This window comes from Miniopterus schreibersii, assembly GCF_964146895.1.
Source record: "Miniopterus schreibersii genome assembly, chromosome: 3".
In the NCBI taxonomy this organism is placed as follows: Eukaryota; Metazoa; Chordata; class Mammalia; order Chiroptera; family Miniopteridae; genus Miniopterus; species Miniopterus schreibersii.
In genome coordinates this window covers 10815575-10834852 of record NC_138103.1, presented here as the reverse complement: position 1 = coordinate 10834852, position 19278 = coordinate 10815575, and the positions used below count along the sequence as shown (strand labels likewise).

General features: G+C 52.7%; 3 protein-coding genes across 6 annotated transcripts; 2 read left to right on the top strand and 1 right to left on the bottom strand.

The window, feature by feature from the left end:
• Window positions 1-5449: 5449 nt before the first annotated feature.
• On the top strand, window positions 5450-8248 carry PGP (phosphoglycolate phosphatase). Its single transcript, XM_081131419.1, has 2 exons — window positions 5450-6174; window positions 6291-8248. Exons 1-2 carry the CDS (start codon window positions 5535-5537, stop codon window positions 6614-6616), a joined length of 966 nt encoding a protein of 321 aa, XP_080987545.1. The 5' UTR covers window positions 5450-5534; the 3' UTR covers window positions 6617-8248.
• Window positions 8249-8635: 387 nt separating this feature from the next.
• BRICD5 (BRICHOS domain containing 5) lies at window positions 8636-11120 on the top strand (the record flags this gene model as incomplete). 3 transcript variants are annotated; one of them, XM_081131417.1, is made up of 6 exons in its annotated part: window positions 8636-8743; window positions 9744-9893; window positions 10083-10238; window positions 10318-10419; window positions 10685-10838; window positions 10922-11120. In XM_081131417.1, the coding sequence occupies 5 exons, from the start codon at window positions 9759-9761 to the stop codon at window positions 11014-11016; spliced, it is 642 nt and encodes a 213-aa protein (XP_080987543.1). In that variant the 3' UTR covers window positions 11017-11120. The 3 variants fall into 3 exon arrangements, with proteins under 3 accessions (XP_080987543.1, XP_080987544.1, XP_080987542.1); XM_081131418.1 differs by lacking the exon at window positions 8636-8743 and adding an exon at window positions 9544-9594 and having other exon boundaries at window positions 9771-9893; XM_081131416.1 differs by lacking the exon at window positions 8636-8743 and having other exon boundaries at window positions 9759-10238.
• MLST8 (MTOR associated protein, LST8 homolog) lies at window positions 9749-15407 on the bottom strand. Of its 2 annotated transcripts, none has more exons than XM_081131414.1 (9): window positions 15199-15407; window positions 14183-14357; window positions 13951-14002; window positions 13705-13867; window positions 13178-13253; window positions 12943-13095; window positions 12001-12125; window positions 11671-11834; window positions 9749-11521 (listed from the first exon to the last, which is right to left on the bottom strand). In XM_081131414.1, exons 2-9 carry the CDS (start codon window positions 14309-14311, stop codon window positions 11403-11405), a joined length of 981 nt encoding a protein of 326 aa, XP_080987540.1. In that variant the 5' UTR covers window positions 14312-14357; window positions 15199-15407; the 3' UTR covers window positions 9749-11402. The 2 variants fall into 2 exon arrangements, with proteins under 2 accessions (XP_080987540.1, XP_080987541.1); XM_081131415.1 differs by having other exon boundaries at window positions 13951-13999; window positions 15199-15389.
• Between the last annotated feature and the right edge of the window lie 3871 nt (window positions 15408-19278).

The window sequence follows — 19278 nt, the reverse complement described above, 5'->3', positions numbered from 1 at the left end:
TCTAACACGTGGTCCAGTTCCGCCACCACCATCCAGGTTGCAGTATGTATCAATACTTCATTCCTTTTTATGGCCGAATAATTATATGGCTACATCACAATTTATTTATCCATTCATTACATTTCTGTTGTTTCCACGTTGGGTCCCTTTCCATGTTCCAACTCCCCCTCCCACCCTGTGGGAAATATAGAGAAGGCCATCTGTAAGTGGACTGTGAGACCTTGGGAACCTGGCTAGAAGACAGGCCAAAGAGAAACTGCTTCTAGATTGTGAACAGCTACTGTGGTTTTTTGTTTTGTTTTTTGTTAATCCTCACCTGAGGATATTTTTTCCATTGATTTTTAAAGAGAGTGGAAGGAAGGGAGGGGGGAGAGAGAGAGAGAGAGAGAGAGAAACACCAGTGTGAGAGAGACACATCAATTGGTTGCCTTCTGAATGTACCCCAACTGGGGCCAGAGAAGGAACCTGCAACCCAGCTACCTGCCCTTGACCAGGAATCGAACCCACTACCCTTCGGTAGGAGGCCAATGTTCTACCACTGAGCCACACCATCCAGGGCTAAACAGTGTTTTTTGTTTTTTAAAATATATTTTTATTGATTTCAAAGAGAGGAAGGGAGAGGGAGGGAGAAAGAGAGCGATAGAAACATCAATGATGAGAGTCATTGACTGGCTGTCTTCTGCATGCCCCCTGCAGGGGGTAGAGCCCAAAACCCAGGCATGTGCCCTGACCGGGAATCAAACAGAGATCTCCTGGATCATAGGTGGATGCTCAAACTTTGAGCCACACCAGCCGGGCAATAGTTAGTGTTTTGATCTCAGTCGGGCCCAATCCCCTCCTGGTGCATGCCCTGTTTTTCTCTGTTTTCTGTACTCTATAAAACTTTGTGCTGGGAAAGTCTGGGTGGCGATGAAACAATAGCACAAGCCAGCTGCCCTTAGTGCAGCCCATTGCAGGCTGGGTGGGACTTAGCTGTTCAGTCTCACCAGTGGTAGCTAGTGTGGCTGTAAACTTAACTGGTTGGTTACCACCAGTGCACACATAAGTGCTAGTAAATCCATGTCCTTCACAGCCAGTCCTCCAGGTTATTTCTTTCTTTGGAATCCAGGAACAATATGCTGAGGTTTTATGGGACCTCAGCATTTTGTATAACACACCTTTTCTACTATTGTGAATAGTACTGACATGAACATGCTCAGACAAGGTTTTTTTAATTCTTTTAAAGGTAACATTTAATTAGCTCTTCCAAGCTAAGTGCTTTACAGGATTTTCTCATTTAAGATACCAATCATCCCCATTTTGCAGATGAAGAAACTGAGGCACAGAGCTAATAGGACACTTGCCCCAGGGCAGACTGGACACTAACCCAGATCTTTCCAAAGCCATGGGCTAGAAACTCACAAGGGATGCTCTTCCATCTCAGTTATTCTCTTTTTTCCTTTTCTTTTTTTTAAACTTCAGTTATTTTTTGATTGATTGATTTTTATTGAGAAGAAGAGAGGAAAAAAACCCATCTATCAGTTACCTCTTACATGCACCCTGACCAAGAATCAAACCCATAACTTGGGTATGTGCCCTGACCAGGAATCGAACCCGCCACCTTTTGGTGTACAGGACAACGCTCTAGCCAACTGACCCACACCAACCACAGCCAGCCTAGTTATTCTCTGTGGCTCAGCCCAATGCTGGATGCCAGAGGCTTTTGTAGATTAGACCTGGTCCCTTCCAGAAAGGCCAGTCTCTGGGGAAGCCCAAGCACAGACACAAGGGCCCTTGCAAAGTGGGAAGTTCTGCCCTGGGAAGGGCACTGAGCAGAGATTGTCTTCATGCTGGGGCTGCCCAGCTGGAGAACTAAAGACTTTTGCCTGGCAGGAGCTGTGATGTCTGATGCACAGGTCAGATTGCTGGAGGTGAGGCAGGGTAACAATGAGGCAGCTTTCTGCAGGGGGCTTATTCACCATTGCAGGGTTTTAAGCAGAGGGAGTGACAGTGTTTCTAAAGGATTCCTCTGACTGCTATTCAGAAAAAGGGCCTTGGCCACCCTAGATGGTTTTGCTTAGTGGTTAGAAGTGTCTCGGGTTCGATTCCGGTCAAGGGCACGTACCTTGGTTGCAGACTCGATTCCCAGCTCCAGTCAGGGCATATACAGGAGGCAACCAATTGATGTGTCTATCTCACATCAATGTTTCTCTCTCTCCCTCTCCCTTCCATTCTCTCTAAAAAAATCAATGGAAAAAAATATCCTCTGGTGAGGACTAGCAAAAAAAAGAAAGTGGACCGAGCCCGGCCAGGCGTGGCTCAGCAGTTGAGCGTCGACCTAGGATCCAGGCGATCCGGGTTCGATTCCCGGTCAGGGCACATGCCCGGGTTGTGGGCTGCAGCCGATCAATGACTCTCTCAGCATTGATGTTTCTATCTCTCTCTCCCTCTCCTTTCCTCTCTCTGAAATCAATAAAGATATATTTAAAAAAAAAAAGAAAGAAAGAAAGTGGACCTTGACTAAAACAGAGGCAGGGAGATTCAAGAAGGATGGTCTCTGAGAGGAATAAACAGAAAGAGGAGCAGGTGGTGGCTTGTGGAGCACGTGGGACCTGGGGAGCTTCTGAGAAGGAAGGACCAGGAGGACACCTCACTTAAGGACGTGCTGAGGAGTAATGGAGAAGCCAGCATCAGAGAGGTAAAGGAAGCTGCCTGAAGCCACCCCTCCTCCCTGGAAACTGGCATGGGGAACGATTTCAAAGGCAGGACAGCTGGGTGTGGGTGGACACAAGGAAGAGCTGGCCCAGGGAGACAGAGATCCTGTCCTGCTATGTGCTCCAAAGTCTGTGGAAATGAGTTGTCAGAGGGCAGGCCAGGGCTCCTGGCCAGTTACTCCCAGGGGGTCAGAAAAGGTCATCCAGACAGGTGAGCTCTGGGCCTTTCCTGAGCTGGAGCCCAGGCAGACAGGCCAGCAGACACAGGAATGGATAGGCCTGAGGTCACTTGGAAGGCAGAGTGGCCAAGGAAAGGCAGGGAGACCAGAGTTACCCTTCCCCCAAATGGCCTCCTTTTTCACCCTGCCCTCAGTGTGGGCTCCACCTGCACACTGTGTTTTACAGTCAATACTGTGATTTTCCATGGCCTGACAGAACTCCATCATCCTTCCCTTTATGATGGCTGCTCAATCTCTATTCCTTGGATGTACTTTTATTTAACCAATCCCATGTTGAAGAATATTTAGGTGGCATCCAAATTTTTTTTTGCCACTTGAGTCTTTTTTCAATGACCCCTTTTTTTGCTTAGCTCCTCAGAAGTGATAACTTCTGTGAAAATTCAGAAGCAATGGCTACTTTTATTTTCTAATACAATTTAAATCCATGCAACACTATTAAGATTAAATAGTGTTGTCTGTATACCACTTACATCCATGTCCCATTCCGCTTGCAGTATGGCTTTCCTGCTTGGGGGGACCTTGCTTGGGGGGCACCATCCATTTGCAGGTAAAAGCTGAGCACATACTGTGTGTTGGGAACACATCATGATTTTTATTTGCTCCTTTCCCACCCAGATGCAGGGCACCTCTCCCAAGGTCAGTCCTCTCCAATAAACGGAACCAGCCCTTCTAGTCTTCTCCTGGACCTTGTCCACAACCATCTACTCTCGATACTGACTGTTCCACCTCTCCCGCTATGCCAGCTCAGACCCTACAACCTACAGGGGATGTTAAACCAAACAGGTGCTACAGAACTCAGCTTTGGGGTAAACTGAGTTTAATCCCAACTCTGCATTGTCCAGCTGGTTACTCACTGTAGGTCAGTTTCCTCATCTATAAATTGGTATACTAATAGTCCCTGCCTCTCGGGGCTGTCCTATGGTTCCAACAATGTAATGCAAGTAAGGAGCAGTGTTCAGTGGGTAGTCACTTAGTTTCAAGGCAATCTGGCAAGTACTGTGTGAGCCAGCCCATGGCTGGACAGCAGCAGTATTTTCCATTCTGGTCAGTTTACCACATACACTGGATGTTTCTGGGAGCTTAAAGAGGGGTTTATGATCTTCTGTCAAATCTAGCTCTTCCCCAGGGTCAGCTCCAGCACCAAAACTGAGCGGGAAGACACAGGGAGGAAGGTGCTCCCCTCTTGGGTGGTGAGTGTACCAGGCAGGAACACTTTTCATGCCCTGCCTTTGTGGGCAATGGCCCTGTCCTTCAGGGATTCCCAGGCCAGCAGAGACCAGTTGAAACAGGCCTTATGAAACCAGCAGGGTCTGGCCTGTGTGGCTCAGTTGGTTGAGCATTGTCCAATGCACCAGAAGGTCCCCTGTTCAGTTCCTGGTGAGGGCACATTCCCCAGGATCTGCCCTGTAGGGGCCATGCAGGAGGCAGCCAATTGATGTTTGTCTTTCACATCGATGTTTCTCTCTCGCTCCCTCTCCCTTCCTCACTCTCTCAAATCAATTTTTAAAAACATATTAAAAAAGAAAGAAAACAAGCAGAACGCTGAGGGAAATGAGGTCACTGGCCTTACCTCATGGGTTTGGGGGTTAGGTGGAGGTCCAAAGAAGACTTTATGGAGAGCTGGGGTCCAAGAGAGGAGCAGGGAGTCTGACACATTAAGGTTTGGAGGTCTGGATCGCCTGGCACAGAGCAGGTTCTCAGGAAACTGGGGCCTGTTATTGTTCTGCCACCTAGTCCTATTGAAAGTGGTAATGTTAGAGGTGGAAAAATGGCACCAGGTGTTAGCAACAAGTTAGGCTGGACTTCGGTTCAGCAACCTCTGTACTTTAGTTCAGCTTGAAAGAATTCAGAGCCAAGGTATTTAAATTATAAGGATATTTGGAAAGTTACAGAGGGCCCTGGCCAGATAGCTCAGTTTTGCAAAGGGCTAGAAATGAGAACGCAGGGCTTGTTAGGAAGGAGTCCCGAGGTGGCTCTCAGGACTGGCCGCAATCGGCCCGGGCGCTGACACCTTGTGCGAAGACTGCCCAGTGGGGAGGACACCGCTAGACTCAGCTCAAGCAAAGGCGAACACCCAGCTGTCTCCGAAAGGGGGGCAGCACCCATCCCTACCGCGCTCCTGCGGCTAGCCCCGCCCGCAAGGCGGGAGAGAAGCCAGCCAATAGTAGCCTGCCTGGCCCAGGGTCATTGGATTAAGGATCTCCGTCACCTAGGCTGACCACGCGCCTCCAATGAGCGAGCTGCCCACTGAGCTGCCCAATAAGCAGCGGCCTTGCGTCCTGCGCCGGCTTCCTGGCCCCTCTTCGTTTCCGCAGTCAAGGTTCCACTCCGAATGCCGGTTGGCTCCCTGCCAGCCAATTACAGGAGCGCCCCTGGCCCTACAGCCAATGGTTGCCCGCTTCCCTGCGCCCGGCCTTAACGGTTGGCGCTGAGCTTCCGCAATCCGCAGTAGGCAGGTTCGGATTGGTGCAGGCGGTGTCCAATGGGTGGCGCGCGTGAAGCGGAAGGCCAATGAGCACGGCGGGGGTGGGGCGGACACTGTGGCGGGCGGCTGTGAGGAGCGGCCGGTGGCGGCCGGTGGCGGCGACGGCGGCGGGCGGCCATGGCAGAAGCAGAGGCAGGCGGCGACGACTCCCGCTGCGTGCGGCTGAACGCCGAGCGGGCCCGGGCGCTGCTGGCCGACGTGGACACGCTGCTGTTCGACTGCGACGGTGTGCTGTGGCGCGGCGAGACAGCCGTGCCTGGCGCTCCTGAGGCCCTAACGGCGCTGCGGGCCTGTGGCAAGCGCCTTGGCTTTATCACCAACAACAGCAGCAAGACCCGTGAGGCCTACGCCGAGAAGCTGCGGCACCTGGGCTTCGGCGGCCCCGCGGGACCCGGCTCCAGCCCCGAGGTCTTCGGCACGGCCTACTGCACCGCGCTCTACCTGCGCCAGCGCCTGACCGGCGTTGCGGCTCCCAAGGTCTACGTGCTGGGCAGTGCGGCGCTGGCCTCGGAGCTGGAGGCCGTGGGCGTCGCCTGCGTGGGCGTGGGCCCGGATCCCTTGCTGGGCGACGGCCCTGGCGCTTGGCTAGAAGCGCCACTCGAGCCCGATGTGCGCGCCGTCGTGGTGGGCTTCGACCCGCACTTCAGTTACATGAAGCTCACCAAGGCCGTGCGCTACCTGCAGCAGCCCAGCTGTCTGCTCGTGGGCACCAACATGGACAACCGGCTCCCTCTCGAGAACGGCCGCTTCATCGCGGGTCCGTGCGTCCCGGGGGCGGGAGGTTGGAGGGCGGGCAGTGGGTCCCTCCAGTCCTCTGACCCTGGGCGTTCTCCTCTCCTCTCCTCCCCTACCCTCCCCTCTCCCCACCCGCAGGTACCGGTTGTCTGGTCCGAGCCGTGGAGATGGCCTCCCAGCGCCGGGCCGACATCATAGGGAAGCCCAGCCGCTTCATCTTCGACTGCGTGTCCCAAGAGTACGGCATCAACCCGGAGCGCACCGTCATGGTGGGAGATCGCCTGGACACAGACATCCTCCTGGGCGTCAACTGTGGCCTGAAGACCATCCTGACCCTCACTGGAGTCTCCACTCTAGGGGATGTGAAGAGTAATCAGGAAAGTGACTGCTTGTCTAAGAGGATAATGGTCCCTGATTTCTATGTTGACAGCATAGCTGACCTTTTGCCCGCGCTTCAAGGTTAAAGATTTAGCGTCTTTAATCTACAGAATAAAAAAAAAAAATTGAAAATCACTTAACCAAATTAATAGGTGGGGCTTAAGCACTTGCTCAGCTAGGAGGCTTCAAACGGTATACTTGGAGTTAAGCAAAGGCACTAGTTAACCTTGTAAGTAAACGTTTGTGGGGCGATTTTGTTAAAAGATGTAATTTAAGATGCACTTTCTTTTTTTGAGAGAGAGAGAGAGAGGAAAGGAGAGAGAGCAACATCAATTTGTTGTTGTTCCACTTATTTATGCAGTCATTGGTTGCTTCTTGCATGTGCCCTGACCGGGGATGGAACCCACAACCTTGACATATCAGGACTATGTTCTAACCAACAGCTACCTGGCCAGGGCCTAAGATGCACTTTTAACCTTGGCAGGCATTGTGGGCGTCCAGGGCCTTGGTTGCTGTTGGCAAGAGCAGGCTTCACATCTGTCCAGGATTCCTATAACTTAAGGGCCTGCTGATGGGACTGAGGTGGGTCTAGGGGTGTCACATATTTGAAAATTTAATTCAGGGATCAAGCCCCCTTGTAGGGCAAAGGGAAGAAGGGGCTGGTTATTTGGACTATCACAAGAAACGTCCAGACCAACCCATGGCCCCATGGGCATGGTAATCAGCAGAGGAACTTGCCACTGCATCCCAGCTCTTCACCTGCAGGGTGGGAAAGGAGGAGGGGGCTACCCCCTGGTATTGTCACCCTGTCCTTGGGTTGTGGGGTGCTGCCCTCAATACTTCCTTAAAAACCACTCTGTCATAATTGAGTGTTGTGTTTCAGACGCTCAGGGCTGCTGCTCCTCATACATGGTTGTGCAGCTCTGTAAACTCACCCCAACTAAACCAGGACTTTCTCAGATGTGCATTTAAACCCAAGTGACATGGACTGAGCATATTGGCTGAGTGGCCAGGAGGGCGTGGGTGCCTTTTCTGAACTTTGGCCTGCTGTGTAGAGAGCTGAGAGCAGCATTATCAAAAATTATTTTTTTAAACTTTTGAACAACTTTGTCAAGGGGTGGAACTGAACTTTAAGCATGTTAATAGCTGTGCTCTGTCTCGTAGGGCAAATCCCACCCTAGAGGTCACCATGCCCCACAGTGAGCAGCAGGGTTAAAGTCAGGCAGGCCAAGGAATGCCTGTTACCCAGGGTGCCCTCTGGGTGAAGGAAGAAAGAAATGTGCTCAAGAACAGGAAAATGGTTCCTACAAAGCATCCAATATCTTCCTGTCCTCCCATACTCTTGATTGTGTGGGGGTTAGATGCCAATGGTCCATGAGGCCAACTATCTTGGCTCTGAAGTCCTTTGTCAGTGGCCAGCTGGAAGACTGGCAGGGTTCACCAGCTAGCCACAGGCTCTTGATAGGGAGCCCTGGCCTTTTCTGCTTATTCCCTAAGTTGCTGACCTTTGGGAACAGGCCTGATAAGCAGACTCTCCGGCTGCACTTGTAGGGTAGAGCCTGGGAAGCTGTTCCTTTGGGCCGACTCCTTCCCAGTGCCTTGCCCTGCACCCAGTGGTGTCTGCCTACAGCATGTGGCTTCTCTCCTAGTCCCAGAGTCACAGCACTGTCACTTGTTCTGTAAGAGTTCTCAGCAATAAAGAGTATCTCGAGCCTTTAGCTCCTCCCAGGCCTGGAGTGTCTGGGGTTTGGACTCTGCCATGGGGCAACAGCAGGGCAGCTGGTGCCTGTGAGGGTGGTGCTGACGTTGGCTCTGCGAGGTCGGCTCAAGGTGGGTCTGGATATTGAGCAGGCCTGTCAGGGCATTGTCACCCACACCAGGAGCATGAAGCAGGTGCAGCAGCCAGCGACACCTTCCTCTCCTGCGCCCCATCACTGCCTTTATTGCACTGTGTGAACCCAAATGCATATTAAACTCTCAAACGCATGCCGACTAGCATTCCTTGCTCTCGCCTTGACAGCAGCCTTCACACAGAGGCTGCAGCTGTCTAGCCTTAGTGTGGGTGTGGGGTGGGAGGACTTAGTTGAAGGCTATTCTGGGATTTCAGTTCCAGAGCTGGAAACTCCATCCCATCTCAGGCTCATTAGAGGAACAGGTTCTGAAGATCCAGGAAAAATGAAGCAGAAAGCAAACAGAATAGAAAAGGGCTCCTGGTGAGGACACCCATGTTGTGAAAGCTGCCAGTGCCGGGGGAGCCCTGATTGTTGCAATCCACAGTGTCAAGTGACTGGAGACGCAAGCTACAAGACAGGGCCATAGCACAATTCAGTTAGAGAAAGCCATGCTGGTCAGGGCAGAGGCTGGTGGACACGAGGCTGACTGAACCATCCCAGGTGTGGGGGGGTTCAAGTAGGCTACCTTTACTGCAGTGGAGCCTCCTGGGAGCCATCCTGGTCTCAGGCATGTGGTCTTGTGGGATGTTACCCAGCCCATCCTGTGTTGTGGGGGATGGGAAGTGGCTGGGGTGCATGGGGAGGGAAGTAGGGTGGTGGTGCAGAGTCCAATACCAATCTTTCATAATAGGCATTTATTGGTTTGCTGTGTGCCAGGCCCTGTGCCCAGCCCTAGGAGTTGAGGTAACCCAGGAGACTGGAAACAGGCCTGTTTTGGAATAATTAATCTGCCCCCAACCAGACTCTACAAAGTTGCTCTTGCCAGCAGGTCTTGATTTCCACAATGGCCATGCTCTTGTGCCCTACCTGGTTTGTGCTCTCTGGTTAGCATAGACCAGGTGTCAGGAGAGCCAGGCATGGTGACAAGCACACCCCTCCCCCACTCCCAGGTAGATGGGAAAGGGCTGTCTTGGCTCAGGTAGCTGGGCTGGGGAGGAGGCAGTAGGGTCAGGAGGGGAGGGGGCCAGGACGGCTGTTTGGCTTATCAGAGGCTCCTGAGGTTTCCCTGGCTGACTCCAAGGGGTGGCAGACAATCAGTGCATTGTCACCAGGGCTGCATCATGGAGCAGGGGAGCTGCTGTGCAGAGGACCCCAGGCCTGGGCCTGTCAGGGTGAGTGCCTCCCACCACCCAGTGCCCTCTCCTAGGACAAAGACCCAGGGCATGCCCTGAGTGGGGGACAAGAGGGCAGCACCCATCACTCACTCCTCTTCAGCCCCCTACCTTCCCTGAGCCAGCCTGCTCCCTGGTGTCTGCTCCAGGCTCCACTGACTGCAATGTGCCCCGAGGTGAAGACCAGGCCCTGCCATGGGGGCTGGAGAGCCCTGGGTCTGCTGCTGCTGCTGCTGGCATTGGCTGCTACTGGGGCTGTGGCTGGAGGGCTTCTTGGCTTTGCTCACAGCCCTCCCAAGGTGAGCCTCCTCAGGACCTGGGCAGGGGTAGGGGTGCAGAGAGTGGGAAGGGGGAGGAGAGGCGAGCACAACCAGCTTACAGGGGGAGGACAACGGAGTGGGAGAGGTCAAAAGCCTCAAAGCCGGGCTGGGGAAAGAGGGTTGAGGGCTGCCCCACCCTGCCCAGCTGAGCTGTGGCTTCCCACTCAGCCACTGCTACAGATGCTCCGTCTGACCATCCCGAGCCCCAGGGTGTACCAGTTCAACCAAACTGCCCAGGTGGACGTGGCCCGGAATGTGGCAACCATCAGGGTAACCCCGGCTCAGAGCAACCGCAGCTGGGCGGTGCTGTTCGATGGGCAGAGCGTGAGTTGGCTGGTGGGGAGGAGGGGGTCGCTTCCAAAAGGTGTTCAGGTAGATTTGCCTTACCTGCCTGCCTCCCCAGGGCTGTGTCTGTTACCGCCCTGCGGAGCACCAGGCCTGCTTCCTCCACCTGATGGAGCCTAGAGATCGCAAGACCCTGCAGCTTCTGGTGAACACCTCAAGGGTGAGCAGCCCCCATACTCGCACGGTCAGGCTTCCCAGGCCAGGGGCCAGACAAAGGGTCCTGTGTACAGCCTCGGCCTGGGGTGGGTTGGGGCTCTGGTTTCAGGGAACAGAAGCTCTATCTTCCCTTTGCTGAGGCTGCTGACAAGAGCTGAGGGCAGAGCTGGCACAGTGCTGGCTTGCTTGTCCAACGATTCATGGGCCCTGCCTAGCCAAAAGCAGTGCAAGTATCCCTGGCCCATGGCCCACCAGAGCCTTCTCTGCAGACCCAGGGGCCTAACAGCCCCAGCCAGGATACCCACTATGCCCAGGAGCTGCTGGCAGTGCTTGGGAGCCGTGAGGTGGACCCTGCCCAGGTGGGGGCTTCAGTGCGGCACTTTTGCACAAAGACCCCCATTTACTGGGCCCGTCGAGCAGAGGGTGAGTCGGGGCGGCTATGGGGAGAGGCCTGGGCTCCCATGGACAGTTCGGGAAATGGGGTTCACAGAGGTCCCTCCCGCCAGGGCCCCGGAGGCAGCGGCTGATCTACCTATGCATCGACATCTGCTTCCCGAGCAACATCTGCGTGTCAGTCTGTTTTTATTACCTCCCAGACTGAGCCCCTAGCCCACCCAGCCCCACAAGCCAGCCAGCTGGACGGCCCTGTCATCACTACCATGGAAGGCAGCCACCGGCGGGGGCTAATAAACCCCTCCACCTGGCCATGATAGTGTTCTCTGTGGCCTTGGGACATGTAACAGGCGGGGAGGGAGAAAAGCACTGGCTTGGGGGTGGGCAGCAACCAGATTGTCTTGGGTCAGCCTCCTGAGCCCTGTCACATCCAGATAAGCAACTGGGGGCTAAAAGAGCTCCTGGACAGACCAGCTTGGCCAATCTAGGCTGGCCAAGGCTAGCCCATGGGGGTTCGCTCTGACTTGGCAGCTGAACAGTCACATCTAGCCAGTGCTGCCTGATGGCTGCCTGCAATCCCAAGGGGGGTACAGGCTAGCCCAACACACTGTCGTTGAAGGCCAAGCAGACCACGGCTTTCTGATGACCACCATATTCTCTCTTGATCTCTCCGGTCTCCACGCACCAGAGCCGGGCCAGATTGTCAGAGGAAGCTGCAGGGAGGGGAGGATATTGGTAGCAGCTCAAGATTTGGCCCCAGGCTGGGCCACACTGGAATCTGGCTCCCAGGTAGCAGGGAAGCAGCAGCAGCCACCACTGGGCTAGCGGGGTAAGGAGATAGGGTAGGGTAGGTCGGACTCACCAGTGACAATGTACTGGGAGTCCCCTGAGAAGGCACAGCCCCACATCCAGCCTCGGGATGACTCTCCAGGGTTACTGCTCTTGATGCTCAACTCCGTCATCAGGGAGAAGTTGGATGTCCTCCAAATCTTGCACGTCTGGTCGGCTGAGCAGGTGGCGAGGAGCCTAGGGGTGGGTATAAGTGTGGTGAGGATGTCATCAGTAGCCACTCCAACCCTGCACCCCCTTGCAATCTACCAAGCAGGCCTGGATCCATCAAGCCCCAGCCCCAGGCAGGTCCCTTCCTCCCGCAGCCATGGTGAACTCCTGGTGCCTTAGGCCCCGCACACACGTGGAGTCTGGGCTGAAGCGGCACTGCAGGGCGTAGCGGGTGTGTGCTGGGATCTTGGTCTTGGGGATGAGCTGTGTCACCTCATCGCCAATGCCCCCCGTCAGATTCCAGACATAGCAGTTCCCCTGCAGGGTAGGAGGAAAGTCATGGGAGGACCAGACCCTCCAGTCTAACACATGGGCAAGGATGCCCTAGCAGGTAGTCCCAGACTAGGGGCTACCATCCAACACTGGCTGTACACAGGGGATCTGGGGGCCAGGGACATCTTGCAGGCACATCTGGTCCTGCCTGCAGGGAGCACCTTAGAGGCCTAGCCCCAATCAGGCCTGAAAGCAGGCTGAAAGCAGGAGGCCATGTCTAGCCTTCTTAATGCTGCTGGCCAACCAGAATGTGAAAAATGAGATGGGAGGAGGGCACCCCAGAAAGGGAACAGAAGCACAAAGGCTCAGAGTAGAGGAGTTGGGGGGTGTTGTGGAACAAGTGATTTAATACACATTAAAGGGAGAAAATGAGGCTGGACAGGAGATCAGGGGCCAAACCACAGCATCTTGAGGCCCTGGTAAGAAGGCAGGGTCATCATGGTATTTATGAAGGGAACAGTGGTACTGCTGAAAAATGCCCTGGTGGCAGAAAGAGAATGGACTGGGGTGAGGGGAGGTCAGAGAGGAGGGAGGGAGGCCACAAGAAGGGAAGACAAGGGAAACTTGGACCAGGAAATGATGGGGTGGGTGACACAGACGAGAGATTCAGGAGATGGAATCTGTTGGTGGGGCTACAGCAGGTAATGAGAGGTGGCATCTTGACTTTGGTGACTGGGTTGGAGCTGGAGCACAGGAAGGGGAAGCAGGACTGTGGGATAAGGGGAGGGGCCTGGGGACATCTGGGAAATAAGGAGCTGGGTGCTGAGCTGGTCTCCCCCACTGAACCCACCCCAGGACTCACAGTGCTATTGACTGCTGCCATGTAGCTTGCATCTGGGTCAATGTGGGCAGATGTGATGGAGACCTCAGGCTCAGGGATCAGCTGCTCATTGTGGTCAGTTTTTAAGTCCCAGATGTGGATAGCGCCGCTCTGATCACCCACAATGAGCTCTGCCTGGGATGCAGGGGAGGTGAGGTAAGGCAGGACCCCTGCCCTCCAAAGCCCCAGGGTGCCCAGCCCTGTGCATGCCCCTCACCTGGTTGGGGTGCAGACACACACAGTTAATAGGTGCGTTCACCTGGAAGATCCGCTGACACTGCAGGTTGCGGGACCTTTGGGGTAGGAGATATCACTGTCTGTAGGAGATGCTGTTGGTGCCCCATCCAGATGCCCTTTCCCTGGCCATTTATCCTTAATCCTCTGCTAATAGGAGCTGACCCACAGGAGATACTTGGGAAGCTCAGCACTCACCAGGGGCAGCCTGAAGCTAATGATTGACTCAGAGGGGGCATAAAGGCCAGTCCACTGCCTCAAGGCAGGACTGGCTCTTTGATGCAATTTATTTTCCAGAGCTCCCTGTGGGGTCAGGCTGAGGCAGGACTCATCTGTGTGTGGCTTTCTCCCTTCCCTAACCTGCTTTCCTCAACTTCAATAAATCACCTACATGGTAAACCCTGTCTCAGCCTTTGCTGAGAGGGAACCCCACCTAAGTCACTCTCCAGCCTGGCCCTCACCCCCATACATCCAGTATCCCCACACATCCCTCCTGCCTGGCACCCACACCTGAGGTCCCAGATCCGGGCAGTGCAGTCCTCCCCACCCGTGTACATCCAGCGGCCATCCTCATGGAAGCCCACAGATGCGATGTTCTTATTGACCCCGTCATAGCTGATGATGGGGTTGGGGTTATTGGAGTTGAGATCATACATGCGGATGTGCTGGTAACCTGTGGACACAAGCCAAACTGAGGTTTGTCTGTGCCTAGATCAACCCACCAGAGGTTAGGAGTCAGGCTAAGGGTACAGGTACCTGCAGCAGCAATCATGCTGCGGTCGGGTGTGATCTCCAGTGCATTCACCTGCTATGTCTGTTAAGGAGGATGACCAGTAGAGCAGCCCTGGGGTCAGGGGCCCCTTAAGGCCTCCACCATCTGACTCAGCTGCTGCTGTATCCTCCCCACCCCAGGCCTTTGCCCAGGTTGTGATTCCCCACCAGGGGTCCTGTCCAGCACCACCCTCCCCACCGCCCCAGCAGAGGATACAGAGTCCTGGTGCTGCACTGTGCGGGTGCAGATTCCGCTATGGGCCTGCCAAAACCGAACGGTGTGGTCATAGCCTGCAGTAGCCAAGATGACAGGGTCACTGCCCACCGTGCCTGGGGACGGGTTCATATTGTAGCTGCTTGGAAGACTAGGCAGGGGTCAAAGGTCAGAGCATCTGGAAAACAGAAAGGTGAGTATGTCTTCTATGTCCTAAACCAGCAATTTTCAACCATTTATATATCATGGCACACATAAACTAATTACTAAAATTCTGTGGCACACCAAAATATATATATTTTGCTGATCTGACAAAAAATAAGTATGATTTTGACTCATTTACATCAGAAGGCTATTGTGTTGGCTGTTGTCATTTTTTTATTTGACAATCTAAGGGGAAAGAGGTCAGTGCCCCTGACTAAATAGTCAGGTATTGCATGTTTTAAAAATTCTTGCGGGCCCGGCCGGGCGTGGCTTAGCGGTTGAGCATTGACCCAGGATCCAGGCCATAAGGGTTCGATTCCCGGTCAGGGCACATGCCGGGATGGCGGGCTAGATCCCCAGTTGGGGGCGTGCAGGAGGCAGCCGATCCATGACTCTCTCATCATGGATGTTTCTATTTCTCTTTCTCCCTCTCCTTTCCTCTCTATGAAATCAATAAAGATATATTTAAAAAAATAAAAAATAAATTTTAAAAAATTCTTGCGGCACACCGGTTGGAAATCGCTGTCCTAAACAGATTATCAGTCCACTTGGGGAGACAGAAACTGAGGATCAGAGACGTTAGGGACACGCCTGGCAAGCGGCCAGGGGCAGCCTCCCAGCTCCAAGGCGTGTGCTCTGTTCCGGACCCCAAAGTCTCGTCCCAGACGCCACCCCACCCGCCACCCGCAGGGGGCAGTCACGCCCCTAAAGCCCCTCTGCCGCAAGGATGGGTCGCGCGTGCGCAAGGAGGCAGATGGGCCGCCGGGAAAGCGGAGGGCTGTGGCTGCGCATGCGTAGCAGGCCAGCGGCTAGACCTGATGTGAGGGGGTCCTTCGTGGCGGGGCCCCGGCGCTCCCCGGTGCTCCGCCGACCGTCCTGGCTCTGTCCCACTGGGCTAGCTTCCTCCGGGCGCGCTTTCGCGGCCACACAGTAGCCGCTTTCTAGCCCTCGTTCGGCGACCTCCCTACCGTACAGGCGGCTCCGCGCTCCGCCCTCAGTCCAGGACGTCGAGCGGAGCCAGAGTGAGTCGATAGAGTCTGAGGCCGAGCTTAGAGTTATCGATGGGCTGCTAGGGCGACACCACGGCTGTACTGGGGTGGGTGGGACGAGACCAAAGTTCTGGTGCAGGGTGCCTGTCCGTCCCGGGAAGAACCGGTGGAGACCTTGGTGCTGCCTGGCGGCGCGGGGTAGATGGACCAAGCTGTGGCCCCTGCTTTCGCCTCACTCGAGCACCCCTCCCTTGTGACACGACTACTCATGTCCCATGCTTGGGTCCCGAGGCCGGGGCGCGCTGCCCCTTCCATCCCCTACGCCCCATGCCGGGTAGGATTCCCAGGTACATTATGGGACGCTTGGTTACATTTGATTTTCAGATAAGTAGCAATAACTTTTGTATATATATATATATAAGTAGGTCCTAAATGTTGCGTGAGGTGAACTAGAAAGTTATTCGTTGCTTATGTGAAATTCAAATGTAACGAGGCATCCTGCAGTTTGCGCTAAATCTGGCAACCCTAGTCTAGGCACTTGCAGGCCTTTCTAGCCCTGTCCAGACCCTCCTCCATTCCCCCAACGCAGTCCAGTGACCTCTCCAAAACTGGGAGAGGTCCCTCATACTTTATTTTTCCATTTCAGACCCACGCTCCACGCACGTGGCCTCACCCTTTTTCACAGAAAAAGAATGCTTAAGATAGGCTCTCCCACTGTTAGCGCTTAAAACGTAACTGTACCTCCACCCCCTTCCTTATCTGGCCCTTTGACCAAGGCCACATCCTCCAGCCCATCCACCCAGGCCCTGGATCCCAGGAACCTTCCTTCCTGTACCTCCCCCACCTCCACTCCTTCCTCCTCCCCAGACTTTAAACTCCATAAAACAACCCAAAACTCTCCTTCCAGCCAGCACTCTCTCCTTCAAAGAGCTGTTGTTACTGCCTTGCTGGCTCCACATCCTCACTTCCCACTCACTCCCCTTGCTGTCAGGTCTTTCTTTTACTCCCAGTTCTCCAGTTAAAATGTCACAAGGGGCCCAGTTGGGCGTGGCTCAGAGGTTGAGCATGGACCTAGGATCCAGGTGATCTCGGTTCGATTCCTGGTCAGGGCAGATGCCTGGGTTGCGGTCTGGATCCCCAGTCGGGGGGCGTGCAGGAGGCAGCTGATCAATGACAACTCTCTCATCATTGATGTTTCTATCTCTCTTCATTTCTCTGAAATCAATAAAGATAGATATAAAAAAAAAAAAGTCGAAAGGGCCCTGGCTGATTTGGCTCAATGGTTAGAGCATCTGGCCCAGAGACGGAAGGGTCCCAGTTTTGATTCCTGCCAAGGGCATGTACCTCGGTTGCAGCCTCCATCCCTGGCCTCTGTCAGGGCAGTGAGGGGGCAACCAATTGATGTGTTTCTCTCACACCGATCTCGCTCTCTCTCTTTCTCCCTTCCACTTTCTCTGAAAAGCAATGGAAAAAATATCTTCGGGTGAGGGTTAAAAAAAAAATGTCACAAGGTCACTGCCCTTCTCACACTGCCAAACCCAGTCGATATGTTTCTTTCTGAAAATTGACACATCTGCACAGTGGTTGACATCACTGCTCCTGAAAAGCTCCTGTTGCCTAGCTCCTTGTCGAGTCAATCAGTCTCTTTCTCTTCCCCTAAAGGCTGGTTGGGGCCCTTCACAGTTCTTGTCTCTGCACATCACACTGTCCCTAGAGGTTTTGTTCATTCTCCAGGACTTCTAATACCACCATCCCTGCTCCGATGCCTTTCTACCCTGTCTCCAGCTCAGATCTAGCACACTGTGAGACAGTGTCCCTGCTAGTCCTCACCGATACCTCCATTTTTCATAGCAAAGACAATTCACCATGGACCTATACCCCTCTCTGTGCTAGGCACATCCACCACCCACTCTTCCATAACAGCCTCCGGACCTGCCTCCGCACACCGCTGGCCCCACTTCAGGCTATCCTGCACATTGCAAAACGGTCTTTTAAAAACCTAAGTCTTGCCCAGCCAGGCATGGCTCAGTGGTTGAGCACTGACCTAGGATCCAGGCGATCCGGGTTTGATTTACGGTCAGGGCACATGCCGGGGTTCCGGGCTCAATCCCCAGTTGGGGGCGTGCAGGAGGCAGCCGATTAATGACTCTCTCATCATTGATGTTTCTATCTCTCTCTCTCCCTCTCCTTTCCTCTCTCTGAAATCAATAAGATATATTAAAAAAAAACACCTAAGTCTGAGCCCTGTTAGAAGTTTTCAGGGGTTTCCTGTTCCCCTCCTGGGCCTGGCCTCTACAGACCCTGCAGCAGAAACCCTCTCTTCTCTATAAGCCACTTGCTCCATGCTCCGTCTGGCCAGAGTAGATAATTTGCCACCACACTCCCTTCTGAACCTTTCCCCATACCTAGGATGCTTTCCCCTCCACCTCTTCATCTATTGAACTCCTGGTTTTCAGCACCTTTCATAGCATTTTGAGGGCTTATGTGTGTGGGTATTATGCTGTTTTTGTTTTAATTGAGGTGAAATTTACATAATATGAAATTAACCATTTTCAAAATTTGTGGCACTTAGTACATTTACAAAGTTGTGCAACCACCACCTCTATTTAGTTCCAGAATATTTTCATCACCCCAAAAGAAGACCCCATACCCATTATACAGTCTCCCCTCATTTCCCCTCCTCTCTCAAGCCCCTAGCTCCTGTCAACCACTACTCTACTTTCTGTTTCTATGGATTTGCCTATTCTGGATATTTTGTTTTTTTAAAAATTCCCCCCATTTCTCCACACCCTCCCTTTAAGTATCAACTTGGTCTCAGTCTGTTTCTGTTTTGTGCATATATATATATATATATATATATATATTTTAGATTCAATATATAAGTGAAATCATAGGGTATTTGTTTTTTTTTCTGTCTCACTTATTTCATTTAGCATAATACCCTCTAGGTCCAACAATGTTATTGAAAATGGCAAGATTTCATTATTTTTACAGCTGAATAATATCCTGTTGTGTATATATATCACACCTTTGACTTGTAGGTTACTTCCATATCTTGGTTATTACTAGTAATCCTGCAAGTGAACATAGGAGTGCATATCTCTTTTTGAATTAGTGGTTTTATTTTCTTCAGATAAATACTCAGAAGTGGAATTGCTGGGTTATATGGTAGTTCTATTTTTAATTTTTGAGGAATCTCCATACTGTTTTTGAGAGTGGCTGCAATAGTTTACAGTCCCACCAACAGTGTACAAGGGTTCCCTTTTCTCCACATGCTTGCCAACATTTGTGGTTTATTGATTTATTGATGGTAGCCATCTGACAGGTGTGAGGTGATATCTCATTGTGGCTTTGATTTTAATTTTCCCAATCATTAGTGATGTTGAGCATCTTTTCATATATCTGTTGGTCATCTGTTTGTTCTGTTAGGAAAATATTTACTCAGGTCCTCTGCCCATTGAACATTCAATATTATTTTTATTAGTTTCATGTGTATAGCATAGTGATTAAACAGTCATATACTTTACAGAGTGATCCCCCGATATTTCAAGTACCCACCGGTACCATACACAGTTATTACAATATTATTGATTATATTCCCTATGCTGTACTTTTACATTCCTGTGACTATTTTGTAACTACCAATTTGTAGTTCTTAATCCTTTTACATTTTTCACCCACCTCTGCCCATTTTTAAATTTTTTTTTTTTTTAATCCTCACCTGAGGATATTTTTTCCATTGTTTTTCAGAGAGAGTGGAAGGGGGAGAGAGAGGGAGGGAGGGGAAAGGAGGGAGGGAAACAGCGATGTGAGAGAGACACATCAACTGCTTGCATCCTGCATGCACCCCGATCGGGGCTGGGGATAAAGCCCTTGGCCGGAATTGAACCCAGGACTCTTCAGTTC